Consider the following 15,043-nt stretch of genomic DNA (forward strand, 5'->3'; position numbering starts at 1 on the left):
GTATTTTTTTCAATGTGTGTACTATTTACTATAGAATTCATTTTTTTGAGATCATAAAATTGCTTGTATTTATTTGTAGCTAAAAGCTGATACTATCAACTTTAGTTTACTGTATGTGTCATGTCCCAGTTACATTTATAGTCTACCCAGTCAACTGTAGTTTTCAAATAATCATCATAGTACTTGCTACTGGATTATCATATGTTTATGTGCATGTGTATCATGCTTATGTGCATGTGTATTGTATGAACGTCCCCTTTAATGTATATTTAAAGTGGGCATCAAGTCAGTTTTATATCCATAATACCTAACAGACTTGTATTTTGACTTTTAAGACTCTAGAAATATAGATCACATATACTTTTTTCATTTAAAATTTGCTATAGGTCTTTATTTGTAAAATTCTGAGAGTATATTGGCTACATGTGTGCCATGCATTGCCCTCCAGTTATACCACTATACAAAAATGAGAACATTTTGGTGATATCATTTTATAGAAATAAATTGAGGGAGCTAATTCAATGTCAGTTTACTATATTTTTAAAATATCAGTTTCTCTTTAATTCTTTGAGAAAAAAATTTAGGTATATGCTGTTAATGCAGTATGAATTAGAAATATATGAATTTGATATTTTTTTTCCTTTTGTGAAAATTATTTTAAAGCCCATAGTGTTTACTGACAAGATTATTTACATTTTAGAAGCACCTGCCATAATACTTTTCTAAAACAATTTATTATTGAAAGAGTTCATGTGTATCTATGAGCAATTATAAGGAAGTTAAAGTTGCAGAATAATCTGTGAATGTTCTTACCTGTCCTTCTCTCCCTCTGAGCATTGCTGCTCATTGTTTTATTTCTCCATGTTGCTTCCAATCTTTAATAATCCTCTAGGATTAGTACTTAATCCCAGCAAACAAAAAAAGCAAGGCGTCCCTATACATTATGATGAGGAAAAGAAAAATTTCATCAACAAGGGATAAGATATTATTAAGTATTACCAACAACCATCAACTTTGTTCTCAGCACTATGGAGTTTACAGTAAGAACAAAAATATAGAAAGTCAAAGATAAAAATACAGAAATTGTTATTCAGTGAGTGTTTAGCATATATGAACTAAATGAAATGTACAGTCCTATGTCTCCTACAAGTAAGTTTGCTTTCCTGAAAAGGAAATAGATTCGATGATGCTATTAAGTAAAGCAGAGGTTAAGACTTGAGTTCTAGAGGAAGACTGGCCACATTCAAAATCTGGCTCTGCTGCTCTGATAATGTACTTCTGGATGAACCACTTAATCTCTAAGCCTTGCATTTTTGTCCATAGCGTAGGGATGATGATAGTAATACATACCTCATTCAGTTGAAAGATGGTGTTAGTACATTTTCAATAAAAGCTACTGAAAAAAGTATCTATTCATTAAATAATTGGATGAAATGTTTGCTTTTAAAAACACGTTGACCAAGTCAGAAACTGTTGCATAAGTTGTATGAACATTCATGTTTTTACATTTATTTGCTAATGTGTGCTTCTATAATGCATTTGTTTATAAAAGAATGTAATATAATTGGATATTACAAGTTATTTCCAGAAAGAATATGATGAAAGTCATCATAATTACCTATAAAATTCTATTTATTAAATATTCAGCCTTTTTTTAAATACTGTTTTTCTCATCAGGGTTTGATTACAGCATTAAGGGAATACTTAATAAAAAGCCATTGCTGAATTGCTTTTTTTGTCTTCCTCAGAGACAGTCTATACTGAGTAGAAAAATGTAACAGATTTACTGATAATTTTCTTTGTTTACCTATTCTATACACTGTTCCAGAAAGGATGTAAGATTTCTGTTAATGAGTTAGTTTGACTTTAATACCTGTCAGTTCCGTGAAGGAGAAAAAGCTCAATCATATCATATGCTATGTTGATAAAACAATATATTTGGAGTTTTTTAAACAATTCCACTTCATGTGTTTTTGTAGAGGGCCATACTATTTGAAAACATGTTCTGACTTATGCTTTTGTAGCTTTTAAGAGGAACTGAATTCTGACTACCTCAAAATTATTTTGTTAGCCCAGTAACACCTATTGAACACTGAATAGATACCAGATACTGTTCTGGATGTGGTCTTCAGAAACAAATCAGGGACCCCAAAGGATGTATTTCAATGAAATAATGTCACTTTAATGCACAAAATGGTTATCTCCTAGTTTTACTACATTTGTGATGCTTCTCAGATGTTTCCCCACAGCAATACTTTATAAAGCATTGTATACTTCTTTGGAGCAGCAGGCTTCACATTTATAAATATTTGTAATGATTACTGTTGTGGTAGAATACAAGTTCCAAGAATAGAAGTCCATCTTATTCATTACTACATTCTCAAATTGTAACATCCCCAAATAACTGGCACTGAGCAAGTATTTAATACATTTTTATAACATGAAGGACTTTCTGAAATTACTTCTGCTGGCTACCAGTCAGTGAACACTCCTAAGGTATGGAACATAGTCCAATACTACCTCTAACAACCAGAAAATATCTTTGAAAGAATCTGTTTTATTTACCTTTAAAATTCGTGTGACTTTTCAATTCTCATCCAAAATCCATTTCTTTTAATATGTGTTTTATTATTCCCCCCCAAAAGGGACATGTCAGGGGTATGCTGCATAGTTTTAAGGATGCAGCTATGTGAGTGTTTTGGAGCTGGAACTCTATTCAAAGTCTGTCTTGATTTTTTAGCAAATATCTTAAACTCGAATTAGCATCTGAAAGATTGGTTTAAGAATATTTATCTTGACAATTTTGTTGTTTCTAAAAGAGCAAAATGCAAATATGCTTAAAGTATTTGGCATGAATAATATTTATTCACATATTGGCTCCCTTTTCCCCTCTTACTATTAATAGAAAATTTCTAGTTTCCCTTCCAAGAACCTCAGTTTATCTCTGGTTCTTTCCATTAAGTGTATATGGTCAATAGCTGATAATGAAGTCAAAGTATTCTTCATTTTTGATCCACAGTTACAGCTCTGCATCTAGAAAACTGAATTCTTTTATCAAGCATATTAAACACCTTATAGATGAAAATTTTCTAGTGAAAAATTTTAAACAGTGTCCACAGAGAAAAATTAAATTGAATTTTTATTACTACTTATTTAACATAAGTTTGCTTAGACAAGTAAGAATTTATAGAATCTGTGCTTTATTGCACTGCACAGAAACCAGAAATACAGTTACACTATTATAGCGCGGTTTGCAGGGAATTACGGGTGGTTTGTCTGGAATACATGAAGATGTTCAGTGATTGTTGCAAGGAATCACAAAAGAGATCTTTGGTCCAAAGAAGACATCTCTGAAAAAGAGTAGAACATGAATTAAATCCAGCTGGAAATTAAGATATATGTTAGTCTTTGCTGGGCTAAAAATGGACAGTGATTTCCAGGATTTCAGACATAACTGTTCTTTTTAGGTGAACAAAGTACAACGAGAATGAGTGGGAAGACTTGCCACAGTAGCAACAAAGATCAAGAAGGTAATCGATTCTACTTTTCCCCATTTGCCATTGATGTTATGCTATCATTTATCAATAAAGAAAAGCAAAGACTGGGTGACTTCAAAACATTACAATCATACCAAAAAATTCACTTCTCTGTTATGGTGGGGATGGGCCATAATGTTTAAATCTACTGATAAGAAAACAAGTTTAAAATTTTCTAGGGAAGCAAATAAGTAAATTTCTAGGTATTATAGGGAAAGGTGAAATGTTGAGCTACTTAACTTTACTCTTGTTGGAAAAATCACTTAAGGTGATATACAAAAATGTGATGCTACCTTCTGTACTCATGTTATGTGTAATCAAAATATGACCCACAAGACTTGAAACTATTAAGGTGGGAAAATATGGATCAGCTAATTAGGAAAATGAGGGCTGTTTGTAATAAAATGCCACTCCATTTGAAAAAATGCATGGAATGATATAAAATTATATGTATGTACAAGGTAGTATTATGATTATGGCTCAGTAGAAATATACTTAGCATACAGTGTACAGCATGATAACCATAACTAACACTGTGTCTGATATATTTGAAAGTTTCTGAGATAATATATCCTAAAGTTATCACAAGGAAAAACTATTGTTTGACCATGTGAGGTTATTTGTGTTAACTGCTCTTATTATAGTAATCATTTCATAATACAGTTGACCCTTGAACAGTACAGCAGTCAGGAATACTGACCTTCTGTGCAACCAAAAATCCGTGAATAACTTTACAGTCAGTCCTCCATACCTGTAGTTCAACATCTGAGAATTCAGCCAATCATAGATGATATAGTGCTATAGTATGTATTTAGTGAAAGAAATTTGCAGGTAAGTATACCCATGCGGTTCAAATATGTGTTGTTCAAGGGTCAGCTGTCTATTTCTTTCAACTCATTGTGCTATACACCTTAAATGTGAACAGTGCTGTATTTAACTATATCTCAGTGCAACTGAAAAAAAAAAGATGCAAAATTTGTGTTTACAGGTTAAAAGAAAAAAAGAAATATACTTAGCTATTTGTTGCTACTGTGACAGCAGTGACCCAAAATCAGATAGAAACTACTTTCATATATTCATACTTCTATTTCATCCATTAACAATGGATGATCACAAAATTATATCATAAAATAACTACAAGTACATTTCATTAAATCAGTTTCAAGTCTTATAAGAAAATTTTAAGTATGATATTTTAATATTAGATGGCATTTCATTTATGTAGGAAAAGTTAAGTCTTTTTATGGAATCAGTTAACTTGAGTTCTTGATATCATTGTTTAATCAAGTGATTCTCACATTTTATGATGCATCAGAATCACTCGAAGGGTTTAAAGCATAATTGCTTTGCTTCCTCTCCATTGTTTCCGATCCAGCTGGTGTGGTCTGGGGTCCAAGGTTGAATTACATTTTAAACAAGAACTCAGCTAATACTGGAGCTGCTGTCCTGGGAACCACACCTAAGAACCAACTGGCTTGGTAGAAAAATTACCTGGTCCAAATCAGAGATCCTGGGTTCTAGTGTCAGAGCTGATATTAACTAGTTATGTGGTTGGTGCTGGTCATTTTACCTTTCTGCACCTTTCCCTGATAAAGCAGTTTTATCTGCCCTTTCTATCTCACAGATTTCTTAGAAAAATGAAAAACTATGATGACATATGTTCATGGGGTCGCAAAGAGTCGGACACGACTGAGCGACTGAACTGAACTGATGTTGAAAGTAATTTGGAAAAGCTAATTTCAGATGAAATAGTAAAGATCATAGTATTTGAGATTCCCCAATAACTAGGAAAAGATTACATTAAAATCAAGAGCTAAAAATCTTTATTGATTTATCTACCTTTGTATTACACTTAAAATACATCTACTTTCCAAGTTGGTAGAAACAATTTAGTTAATTTCTGGTTAACTCATATATAGAACTAGAAAGTCTTTCTGTCACTATTACCAAACTTTTCCATCCTATTACTTGATCTGTTCACTGGGATCTTTTATCCAAAACCTTTTAATAGACAGGAATGTTCTTAATTTGTCTTTCATTTAGCTTTACTAAAATCTGCCAAACTCTGTCTCTTAAATGAAAACATTCAGTTCAGTACATAATGTTGATGATCCTAAAAAATAGCTGAGATCTGAATAGGATTTTATTGACAAGGGTGATAAGTTTCAGCAAACTCCTTGTGAAGGTGTCTTAAGAAAGTTGTTATGCATACATTTTACAACCATACGTTTTGTGACTGCATTTCCTTACTTTGGGCAGCAGAGCAGTTCGCTGAAGTTGCAGTAACAGATCATCTCACATCCCTTCCCATCCCAGAAGTGATCCTGGACATTGACATCAATCTTTGTCAGGTCAGCTACTCCTTCTGGAAGACTGTGACAGTTGCGATCTTTTAGTATTTTTCTGTAGCAGGAGAGACGGTTTGCAGGCATGGCTTGGACTCCTAGCAGCAAAGTTAGTCCAACAGTGACAGCAAGTACTGTAAATTTCATTTTGGCTCTTGGCTCTGAGATAGAAGAAAACCCAAAATGTGTCAGTGTTTGTTTCGTAGATTTTTTAAAAGGATGTGGTTCATCTGAACATAAAGTTCTGCAGTGTCCTCATTAACTCTTAAATCGAAAGAGTGGGAATTGATTTATTTTCTACTTTATTTGAATGTCTTTCTCAAAGTTTTATGACTATCTACAATAAAAATCACTTATTATATTTCTTTAAACTGACATGCCTGAGCTCTGCAAAGAAATATTGAATGAGAGTTGTGTGAGGGAGGGAGAAGGAGAAAGTGGGAAGAGCCACTTGCATTTTCAAGTACTCGAATTCATTAAAAAAATTTTTTTTGTTGAGCTGTGATTTCCATACCATACAGTTCACTTGCTTTACTTGCACAATTCAATGATTTTTGGTATATTTACAGAGTTGTGTAACTATCATCACAACATCCACATCATGGATGTTCTTGTTGTTTTTTATTTTTGACCATGAGGCATGCGAAATCTTAGTTCCTTGACCAGGGCTTGAACCCATGCCCCTTGAGTCTTACCTGCTGGACTGCCAGGGAAGTCCACCAAATTCACTTTTTTCCCAGTATATTCAGTAGAGGAAAACTGCTTTTAAGATGATAAAACTGAAGTAAATTTCTAGAGCAGATATCATCATTGTATACAGTGATTCTTGACTTTGCATATCCTAACAACATTGTCAAATAACCTGGACCCCACCCTGACAGAAACAAAAAGCCCACTCATCCTGACACTGACAGATTATATTCTATAGACATATTTACAGTTAAGTTTTTAAAAGTTTCAGACTTACTTAAGGGACTGATTTTTTTTTGCATAATTTTAGTAATTTGTGAACACTTCTCCCGCATGGGTTACATCTGAGCCTCAGTTGAAAGCAGAGCCTTGAATTCCCCATAAGAGACCTTTAGCCTGTTCTTAGACATCTACCATGATGGGGAACTCAATTGTTGACTAAATTCACATATTCCAGTGATATAGTTCTAATGTTTCCCTTCCTGGAAAATATTTTTCTGTGGCTTCCACCCATCAGTTCTAATTTGAACTCTTGTGGTCATACCAAACAAGTTTAAATTCCTCTTTTAGGAGATAATACTTCAAGTATAGTATTTGTATGAAATATTCCAAAAGAAGGCAGAGTGCCAAAGAATTGATGCCTTTGAACTGTGGTGCTGGAGAAGACTGCTAAAAATCCCTTGGACAGGAAGGTGATCAAACCAGTCACTCTTAAGGGAAATCAACCCTGAATATTCATTGGAAGGACCAATGCTGAAGCTGAAGCTCCAGTATTTTGGTCATCTGATGTGAACAGATGCCTCATTGGAAAAGACCCTGATGCTGGGAAAGATTGAAGGCAAAAGGAGGTGGGGGCAACAGAGGATGAGATGTTTGGATGGCAGCACCAGTGCAATGGACATGAACTTAAGCAAACTTCGGGAGATGGTGAGGGACAGGGAGGCCTGGTGTGCTGCACTCCATGGGGTCTCACAGAGTTGGGACTGGGCGACTGAACAACAACATGGAATATTCATGATCTATTGAATTTGGCTTCTCTAGCCTCCATAGTCGGAGAAGGCAATGGCAAGCCACTCCAGTACTCTTGCCTAGAAAATCCCATGGATGGAGGAGCCTGGTAGGCTGCAGTCTGTGGGGTCGCTAAGGGTCGGACACGACTGAGTGACCTCACTTTCACTTTTCACTTTCACACATTGGAGAAGGAAATGGCAACCCACTCCAGTGTTCTTGCCTGGAGAATCCCAAGGACGGGGGAGCCTGGTGGGCTTCCATCTATGGCGTCGCACAGAGTCGGACACGACTGAAGTGGCTTAGCAGCAGCAGCAGCAGCCGCCTCCATAGTAGACATGAAGAGAATAGAGGCTTTTGCAGTAAAGGGAAACTAGCAAGATAGTGGAGGAGCCAGAATCAGACACCACAGTCATTCAGATTTCATCTTGTTGGCAGGTGCTGAAGTATCTTAAATGTTTAGTAGAGTTCACCACGGAGCCCATCTGGCCTTGGTGATTTCTGTTTTGGGAGGTTATTAATTACTGATTCAATTTCTTTACAGACCTACTCACATCATCTGAAGAAGGACACTCACTGCTTTTTATGAGTTTAGAAACTGAGAATACTCTCTTATACTCTGACAGGGTTTTAGATTTTCTGTATTTCATATTCTGATTTGAATTAGTCATTTTTGGCTTTGCTTATATATTTTCTTAGAATTATAAATATTCAATTTAATTCTTACCTCCAAATACTAGTGAAAGGAAGGACAAAAAAATGAGATCTATTTCACTTTATGTTTTTTTCAGATTTGAGAGAACAAGGCACTACAGTGTTGTATTGCATCACAATCTAGTATAGATAGAATGATACTTCCCAATAATAATACCTTACACTTTGCGATTGTAACCTAAGTTACAGGCCTTCTTTATCCCCATAAGATAATTGATGTTAAAAAAAAAAAAGTTACATTTCCTGACATTTTTTTCAGATTACTCTTCAAAGAAGGATAATTAAATCTCTTGTTAATTGAGCACTCAGTATATGCTAGGAATCACCACAGTCATTAAACTTTAAAAGACATATTGAAGTCTAAGGTAGAACTCTAGTATGCAAGCAAAGTTTTTTTTTTTATTTAAACAGCTTTATTGAGGTAAAATTGACATATACTAAAGTGCTTTTGAACTGTGGTGCTGGAGAAGACTCTTGAGAGTCCCTCGGACTGCAAGGAGATCCAACCAGTCCATTCTAAAGGAGATCAGTCCTGGGTGTTCATTGGAAGGACTGATGCTAAAGCTGAAACTCCAATACTTTGGCCACCTCATGTGAAGAGTTGACTCACTGGAAAAGACTCTGATGCTGGGAGGGATTGGGGGGAGGAGGAGAAGGGGACGGCAGAGAATGAGATGGCTGGATGGCATCACCGACTCAATGGACATGAGTTTGAGTGAACTCCGGGAGTTGGTGATGGACAGGGAGGCCTGGCGTGCTGTGATTCATGGAGTTGCAAAGAGTCGGTCACAACTAAGTGACTGAACTGAACTGAACTGACTGAAAGTACAGATATTAGAGGGTCCAGTTTGGTAAGTTTGGGCGCATATATGTTCGTGTTGTATCGTTACTATTGTCAAGATAGTGTGGGGATCTGGCAGCCCTGAGTTTCCTCCTGCCCTCTTGTCATTTCTCCATCCCACTCATCCCTGCCCCCAACTCCCATCCAGACAAACACTAACCTATTTGCTCACCCGAGATTAAGGTGCATTTTCTCCAGTTTCATATAAATGGAGTCAGAAAATATGTATTCTTTTTTAATCTGGCTTTTATCATGCAGCATACTTACTTTGAGAGATATATATCTGTCCATTGCCTGTATCAATAGCTGACTCCTTTTTATTGCTGAGAATTATTGCATTATGTATGCTATAAATTGTTATCCATCTATCTGTTGATGGATATTTGAGTTTTTTTAAGTTTCAGGCTGTTGCAAAGCTGTTATGAACACTTGTGTACAAGACTTTGCAAGATGATAGCTTTCATTGTGTGCATGTGTGTGCGTGCTCAGTCGTGTCTGACTCTTTGCTACCCCATGGACTGTAGCCCACCAGGCTCCTCTGTCCTTGGGATTTTCCTCTCCAGGGGATAGCTTTCATTACTCTTGAGCATATACCTGTGAGTGGAATAGCTGGTGGGTGTATGTTTTACTTTTTAAGGAATTGCTAAATTGTTTTTCCGAAGTGGTTGTACCATTTAAAATTCCCATCAGCAGTCTGCAAGAGTTCCAGTTTGTCTACCTCCTCTCCAATACTTGATATGGTCAGTATTTTTAATTTGTACATTCTGATAGGTGTCTTGTGGTTTTATGTAGCATTTCCCTAATGATTAATGGTATTAAACCTCTTTCATATGTTATCTTCATCTATGTATCTTCTTTGTTGACCTGTCCAAATCTTTTCCCATTTAAAAAAATTGGATTGTGTTACTGAGTTGTGAGGGTTCCTTGTATATTCTGAAAACCAGTTCTTTATTAGATATATACTTTCCAAACATTTCCAAACATTTACTTCATCTATGACTTTCCTTTTCACCTTCTTATTTAAAATAAGCAAATGTTTTAAAATTTTAAAAGAAGGAAAAGTTTAAAATTAATGAAGTATCATTTCTCAGTTTTTTAAAATGGAATGTGTTTTTGGTGTTATTTCTAAGGTCGCAAGGGCTTCCCAGGTGGTGCTAGTGGTAAAGAACCTACCTGCCAATGCAGGAGACATAAGAGATGGGGTTCCATTCCTGGGTGGGGAAGATCCCCTGGAGGAGGGCATGGCAACCCACTCCAGTATTCTTGCCTGGTGAATCCCATGGACAGAGTTACAGTCCATGAGGTCACAAAAGAGTTGGACACAACTTAGCGACTAAATGACAACAACATATAAAATAATTAACAAAGTCCTGCTCTATAGCCCAGGGAAGTGTGCTAAATATCTTGTAATAATTTATAACAGAAAAGAATCTGAAAAGGAATGTATAACTGAGTGACTAACACAACGTTGTAAATCAACTATAGTGTATTTCAACAGCAATAAAAATTGTTTTATATAAAATTCTGTCTTCCTTCAGATTCTTAATCTGCCTTTCTTGCTCTAATTTTCCATGGCATTTATAAACCTCTAAATTATTACAAAATATTCTTATTGTGTCTCCCCCAAATTGAACGGAAGCTCCAGGAAGGCAGGGTTTTTTCTGATATGTATCCTCCCAAGCACCCAAGCCTGTCACATTAGTGAAAGAATAAATAATACATCCTCATCTCTAGATGCTTACAGCCAGAGAAGAATGAGTCTCTCAGATTGCTAAACTCAATAGCTAGTTGCAGAGAGCTGTTTATAACTGGTAGTTTGCTGCCACTTCCTTAAATTTGCGTGTCATCAGGTACTATTGTTTTAATTTAAATTAATTCATTGTATTTAACTTTTTCTAAATAGTCTGACTTTAAAATGCACATCCCAATTTCTGGATTTTGTTTGTTTGCTTGATTTTTGTCAAAACTAGCATTTGTTCTGGATTACTAGCTCATACCTTATTTAAATATATATATATTTCTATGTATGTGTACATTTATGAGAAGATTCAATAGCAAACATCAGTTGCCTTTTCTGTAACCTCCCTCCCCTGATTCCTGTCTTTCAAAAGGTTGGGAGTGTGGGGAGGAGTTGGGAGGAGAGCTGTAAGCTCTTTTTAATCTTTTTGCCTTCAGTTCAGTTCAGTTGAGTTCAGTCGCTCAGTCATGTCTGACTCTTTGCGACCCCATGAATCACAGCACGCCAGGCCTCCCTGTCCATCACCAACTCCCGGAGTTCACTCAAACTCATGTCCACAGAGTCGGTGATGCCATCCAGCCATTTCATTCTCTGTCGTTCCCTTCTCCTCCTGACCCCAATCCCTCCCAGCATCAGTCTTTTCCAGTGAGTCAACTCTTCTCTTGAGGTGGCCAAAGTATTGGAGTTTCAGCTTTAGCATCAGTCCTTCCAATGAACACCCAGGACTAATTTCCTTTAGAATGGACTGGTTGGATCTCCTTGCAGTCCAAGAGACTCTCAAGAGTCTTCTCCAGCACCACAGTTCAAAAGCATCAATTCTTCGGCGATCAGCCCTCTTCACAGTCCAACTCTCACACCCATACATGACCACTGGAAAAACCGTAGCCTTGACTAGACGGACCTTTGTTGGCAAAGTAATGTCTCTGCTTTTTAATATGCTATCCAGGTTGGTCAGAACTTTCCTTCCAAGGAGTGTTAGAATTTTTCTGTTACTTTAGATCATTGGGATTTTTCATATCTTTTTGAGCTTTGATCTTCCTAGTTTTTTACTATGTAATTGTGTTCTTATTTTTGGTAATCTAGCTTAATTTTGACTATTTCTTGTGGCTTTTGAACAAACTCATTCATTTAGCCAACTTGGGCTTCTATTACCTTTCATATATTTCCCACATTTAAGTGTAGTTTGTTCTTAAGCTCATTTCATGACTGTTAACATCTTATGCTTTCTTTCTATTAGATGGTTCTAATGAGAGCCATTAGATTTTTTAAGAAAAATTATTTTTCTTAAAAAACAGTAATACTTAGTGTAAGGCATGGAAAATACAGAAAAGCACAGATAGAATAAAAATCAACTAGAGTTTCAATATGGAGAGATCAGTTGTTAACGTCACTTAGGACTTCTGATTTTTTTTTTAATTGTGATATAGTTGCTTTACAATGTTGTGTTAGATTCTGCTGTACAACAAAATGAATCAGCTGTACATACACATATATCCACTCCCTCTTGGGCCTCCCATGCAGTGGCAAGGATGTTGAGAAGGAGAAACGGAGATGGCCAGGGACACTGGGAAACTAACGTATATGTTCTCAGTGGGAAGTGTGTTGGAGAAAGAAATTGATGGAAGAGATGAGGTGAGAGCGAAAGACTCCAGGATGCCTGTTAGGTTTCTGACCTGAATGGCACTGACGTTTATTGAGCTGAGGGGGATTTAAGAGTAAATTTCTGGACAAGTTAACCTGAGATGCCCATCAGATGTGAAATGAAGATGCTGCGTAGGCAGCTGAATGCCAGTCTGGAGGTATGAATTTGAGGGTCATGGGGATATTTATTTCTAGTCTTTGTCGTGGTGGGACCGCGGGGCAGTCCCTGCAGACTGGGACAAGAAGAGAGGAGGGATGGAGGCCTGGGCAGGCCTCTGTGTGGGGACTGGAGGCGGCGGTGCCGGTTCTGGGAAGGCAGGGCGTGCGCCTTCTCCCCCTCCCTCACCTCTCAGAGGCCTGCTTCCAGGCCAGGCTCACAGGACGGGCTCACACAGCATCCGCTGAAAGAGGAACAAGTGAATTGCTAGAGAAGTCAGTGGGTATGTTGCCACACCATGTGCCTCTCTGACTGTCCAGGCCAGAGCACAGAATGGTGTTTCTGTCTGCCTTAGTCACATACTAGGGTGGAAAGTTCCACACCTGGCAAGTACTCGCTTGAAGCTTTTTTTTTTTTAAATACACTTTATAATTACCTGTTTGAACTGAAGTCTTCTCTTCTTCCTTTACATAAGTACAGATAAATGGCTTTAACTCTTATTCTGCAAGTGGGGAAAGGTCTGAACCAGTATGTTCCCATGATATATTGGTTTGTTTCTTCTTTAAAAGACTCTGAACTTCATCCTTAGCAATCCATCAAGACCATATATTTTCAAGTGCCAACAAGAGTGAAATTATTTTGATCAATTTGAAGCAAATTGCTCTCTTTTCCCCTCGTTCTGTTGAAGGACCTGCCCTTTAAATTCCTCCTGGAATACATGCAAATTATAACAGCAAATAAAGCTAAAAACTGAACATCTGAGAAAATAACAAGAGATCTTTAGATAGTTACCGACTGTTTTTTTTGGATTTAATTTTATGTAATTAACATTGTTCCTAATATTGTAAGATTTCATTCCTATCCCAGCAGGATAGTGGCATTATTTTTTACAATAAAGTTATGTTGTATCTCATTTTATGTGTTTAATAATTGATATTAACAAATACAGTTCAGATGAAAAACCTCAAAAAATATAGATCACCTGATAAATGTCTGATTAATCATAAAGCTGGATAAAATTTTTTTTTGAGGTTTTTATTTTGTATTGGGGTATAGCCGATTAACAATGTGGTGAGTTTCAGGTGAACAGTGAAGGGCTCAGCCATACATGTACATGCATCCATTCTCCTTCAAACTCCCTCAATAGTGGCCTTATTTTCAAAAGATCAATGCAGAGGATACAGGGCTGTAGGCAAAATGTTTCCAGTTAAACAATAAATCACTGCCACCATCATATAGGGAGGGGATTGCAAATGTTGGTTGTGTAAGGGTATTTGGCACCAGCAAGCTTTTGAATGGTTGGACTTAAGGGGAAACTGAAAAAGAAAACGTATCTCATTTAATGGCCAAAACTTGCAGGATTATGTCATGAAAGTATTCAGACCTTCAGGGAGCAATGCTCCTGCAGACAGCAGATGTCTGTTCTAGAAACTGGCATTAAGAGCATGGATGAAGCAGAATTGATGAGTTAGACAGAAAGGGCAGCCCTTTTTCTGATTCCTTTTGTAACATGGCCAGAAAGAAGTGAAGGCTGCAAAAGCAAATGAAAATTCCAACCCAGAGCTTGACATTTAAAATATCAAAATTATAGTTGGAAGAAATGAAAACTGCCGTCCAGTGCATGATGTTTTCCATTCATCTTTCCTGGCCAATGAAAATCAGTGATTTTTTTTTTATACAATTCCCTCTCTTATTAACTGTATCAGAAGAGATTTATTTTGGAATGACTGAGCACTGAATTGAAACTTCTCAAAGTGTAGGTTAAAGGAACAGAGGTGGTATTACAAGATGAATCAGCCTTCCAAGCATCTTTAAAACAGACACAGTCAGCTCCAAGAGACCCTCATCAGTGGAAAACAAAGTCCACATCCACCCTGAAGGTGATCTGCCTTCGAGCATCTCAGAGGATGCTATGAATATGCAGGCTTGCATCATTCTCATTATTTCCCTGAAATCATCCTCACTGCAGCATTTGAGAGAGCTTTTCACAGCTTGTGTAACTAAGTGAAGGACCTTTAAAGAGGAATTTTCATAAGTCCCAAAGGCAAAAAGGGTTCCCTGTATTGAAGCAATATAGACACTGTGTTGTATTCCATCCTGGGGGTGCCAAGGATAAATTCCGTGAATTCCCTCTTTGTCTCACATATTTTTACCAGTTTCTTTTTAGGAATCAGGATTTTCAAAAGAAAAAAAAAAACCCGAAAAACATTGCTTTCTTACCATTTTTAAACTTCATGTAAAGTCGGAATAAAGAGATACAGCTAGTGCCTTGAAAAGGAGCTCATATACTCCCATCAGCCTCACATAATCCTGAGCAGTGAAATTGTGGGCCAGATTCAGAGCAGATGGGGGGCTTTAATAAGGACCAGCAGT

At 36.7% G+C, this 15,043-nt stretch overlaps 2 protein-coding genes across 6 annotated transcripts in view; one reads left to right on the top strand and one right to left on the bottom strand.

Moving 5' to 3' along the window:
* The window catches only part of SAP30 (Sin3A associated protein 30), a 104,024-nt gene that overhangs the window by 20,990 nt on the left and 67,991 nt on the right, over positions 1-15,043 (top strand). For 2 of the 5 annotated variants that reach the window (XR_016037791.1, XR_008686206.2), the window contains exons 4-5: positions 3,468-3,530; positions 5,799-9,144. Coding sequence is in view for 2 of the 5 variants with exons in the window: in XM_055428025.2 (XP_055284000.1) it covers positions 3,468-3,491 (24 nt within the window). In the remaining 3 variants the exon portion in view is untranslated. Of the gene's footprint in view, positions 1-3,467; positions 3,531-5,795 lie in introns of all 5 variants that reach the window. The other 3 variants (XR_016037790.1, XM_055428025.2, XM_055428026.2) reach the window with 3 other exon arrangements.
* On the bottom strand, positions 3,231-10,377 carry SCRG1 (stimulator of chondrogenesis 1). Its single transcript, XM_088837815.1, has 3 exons — positions 10,308-10,377; positions 5,787-6,042; positions 3,231-3,350 (listed from the first exon to the last, which is right to left on the bottom strand). The coding sequence occupies exons 1-3, from the start codon at positions 10,375-10,377 to the stop codon at positions 3,296-3,298; spliced, it is 381 nt and encodes a 126-aa protein (XP_088693941.1). The 3' UTR covers positions 3,231-3,295.

Source organism: Moschus berezovskii, chromosome 7 (assembly GCF_049115385.1).
Source record: "Moschus berezovskii isolate FMDL1 chromosome 7, NW_MosBer_1.0, whole genome shotgun sequence".
Lineage (NCBI taxonomy): Eukaryota > Metazoa > Chordata > Mammalia > Artiodactyla > Moschidae > Moschus > Moschus berezovskii.

What these genes read in the sequence shown, in the direction of transcription:
- SCRG1 (XM_088837815.1), bottom strand. Translation starts at nt 10,377, where the DNA reads ATGCCCTCCTCCAGGGGATCTTCCCCACCCAGGAATGGAACCCCATCT. An exon ending in TATGTCTCCTGCATTGGCAG is followed by an intron (nt 6,043 to 10,307) that starts GTAGGTTCTTTA and finishes CTTCTATCTCAG; the next exon opens with AGCCAAGAGCCAAAATGAAA. An exon ending in GAACTGCTCTGCTGCCCAAA is followed by an intron (nt 3,351 to 5,786) that starts GTAAGGAAATGC and finishes ACTCTTTTTCAG; the next exon opens with AGATGTCTTCTTTGGACCAA.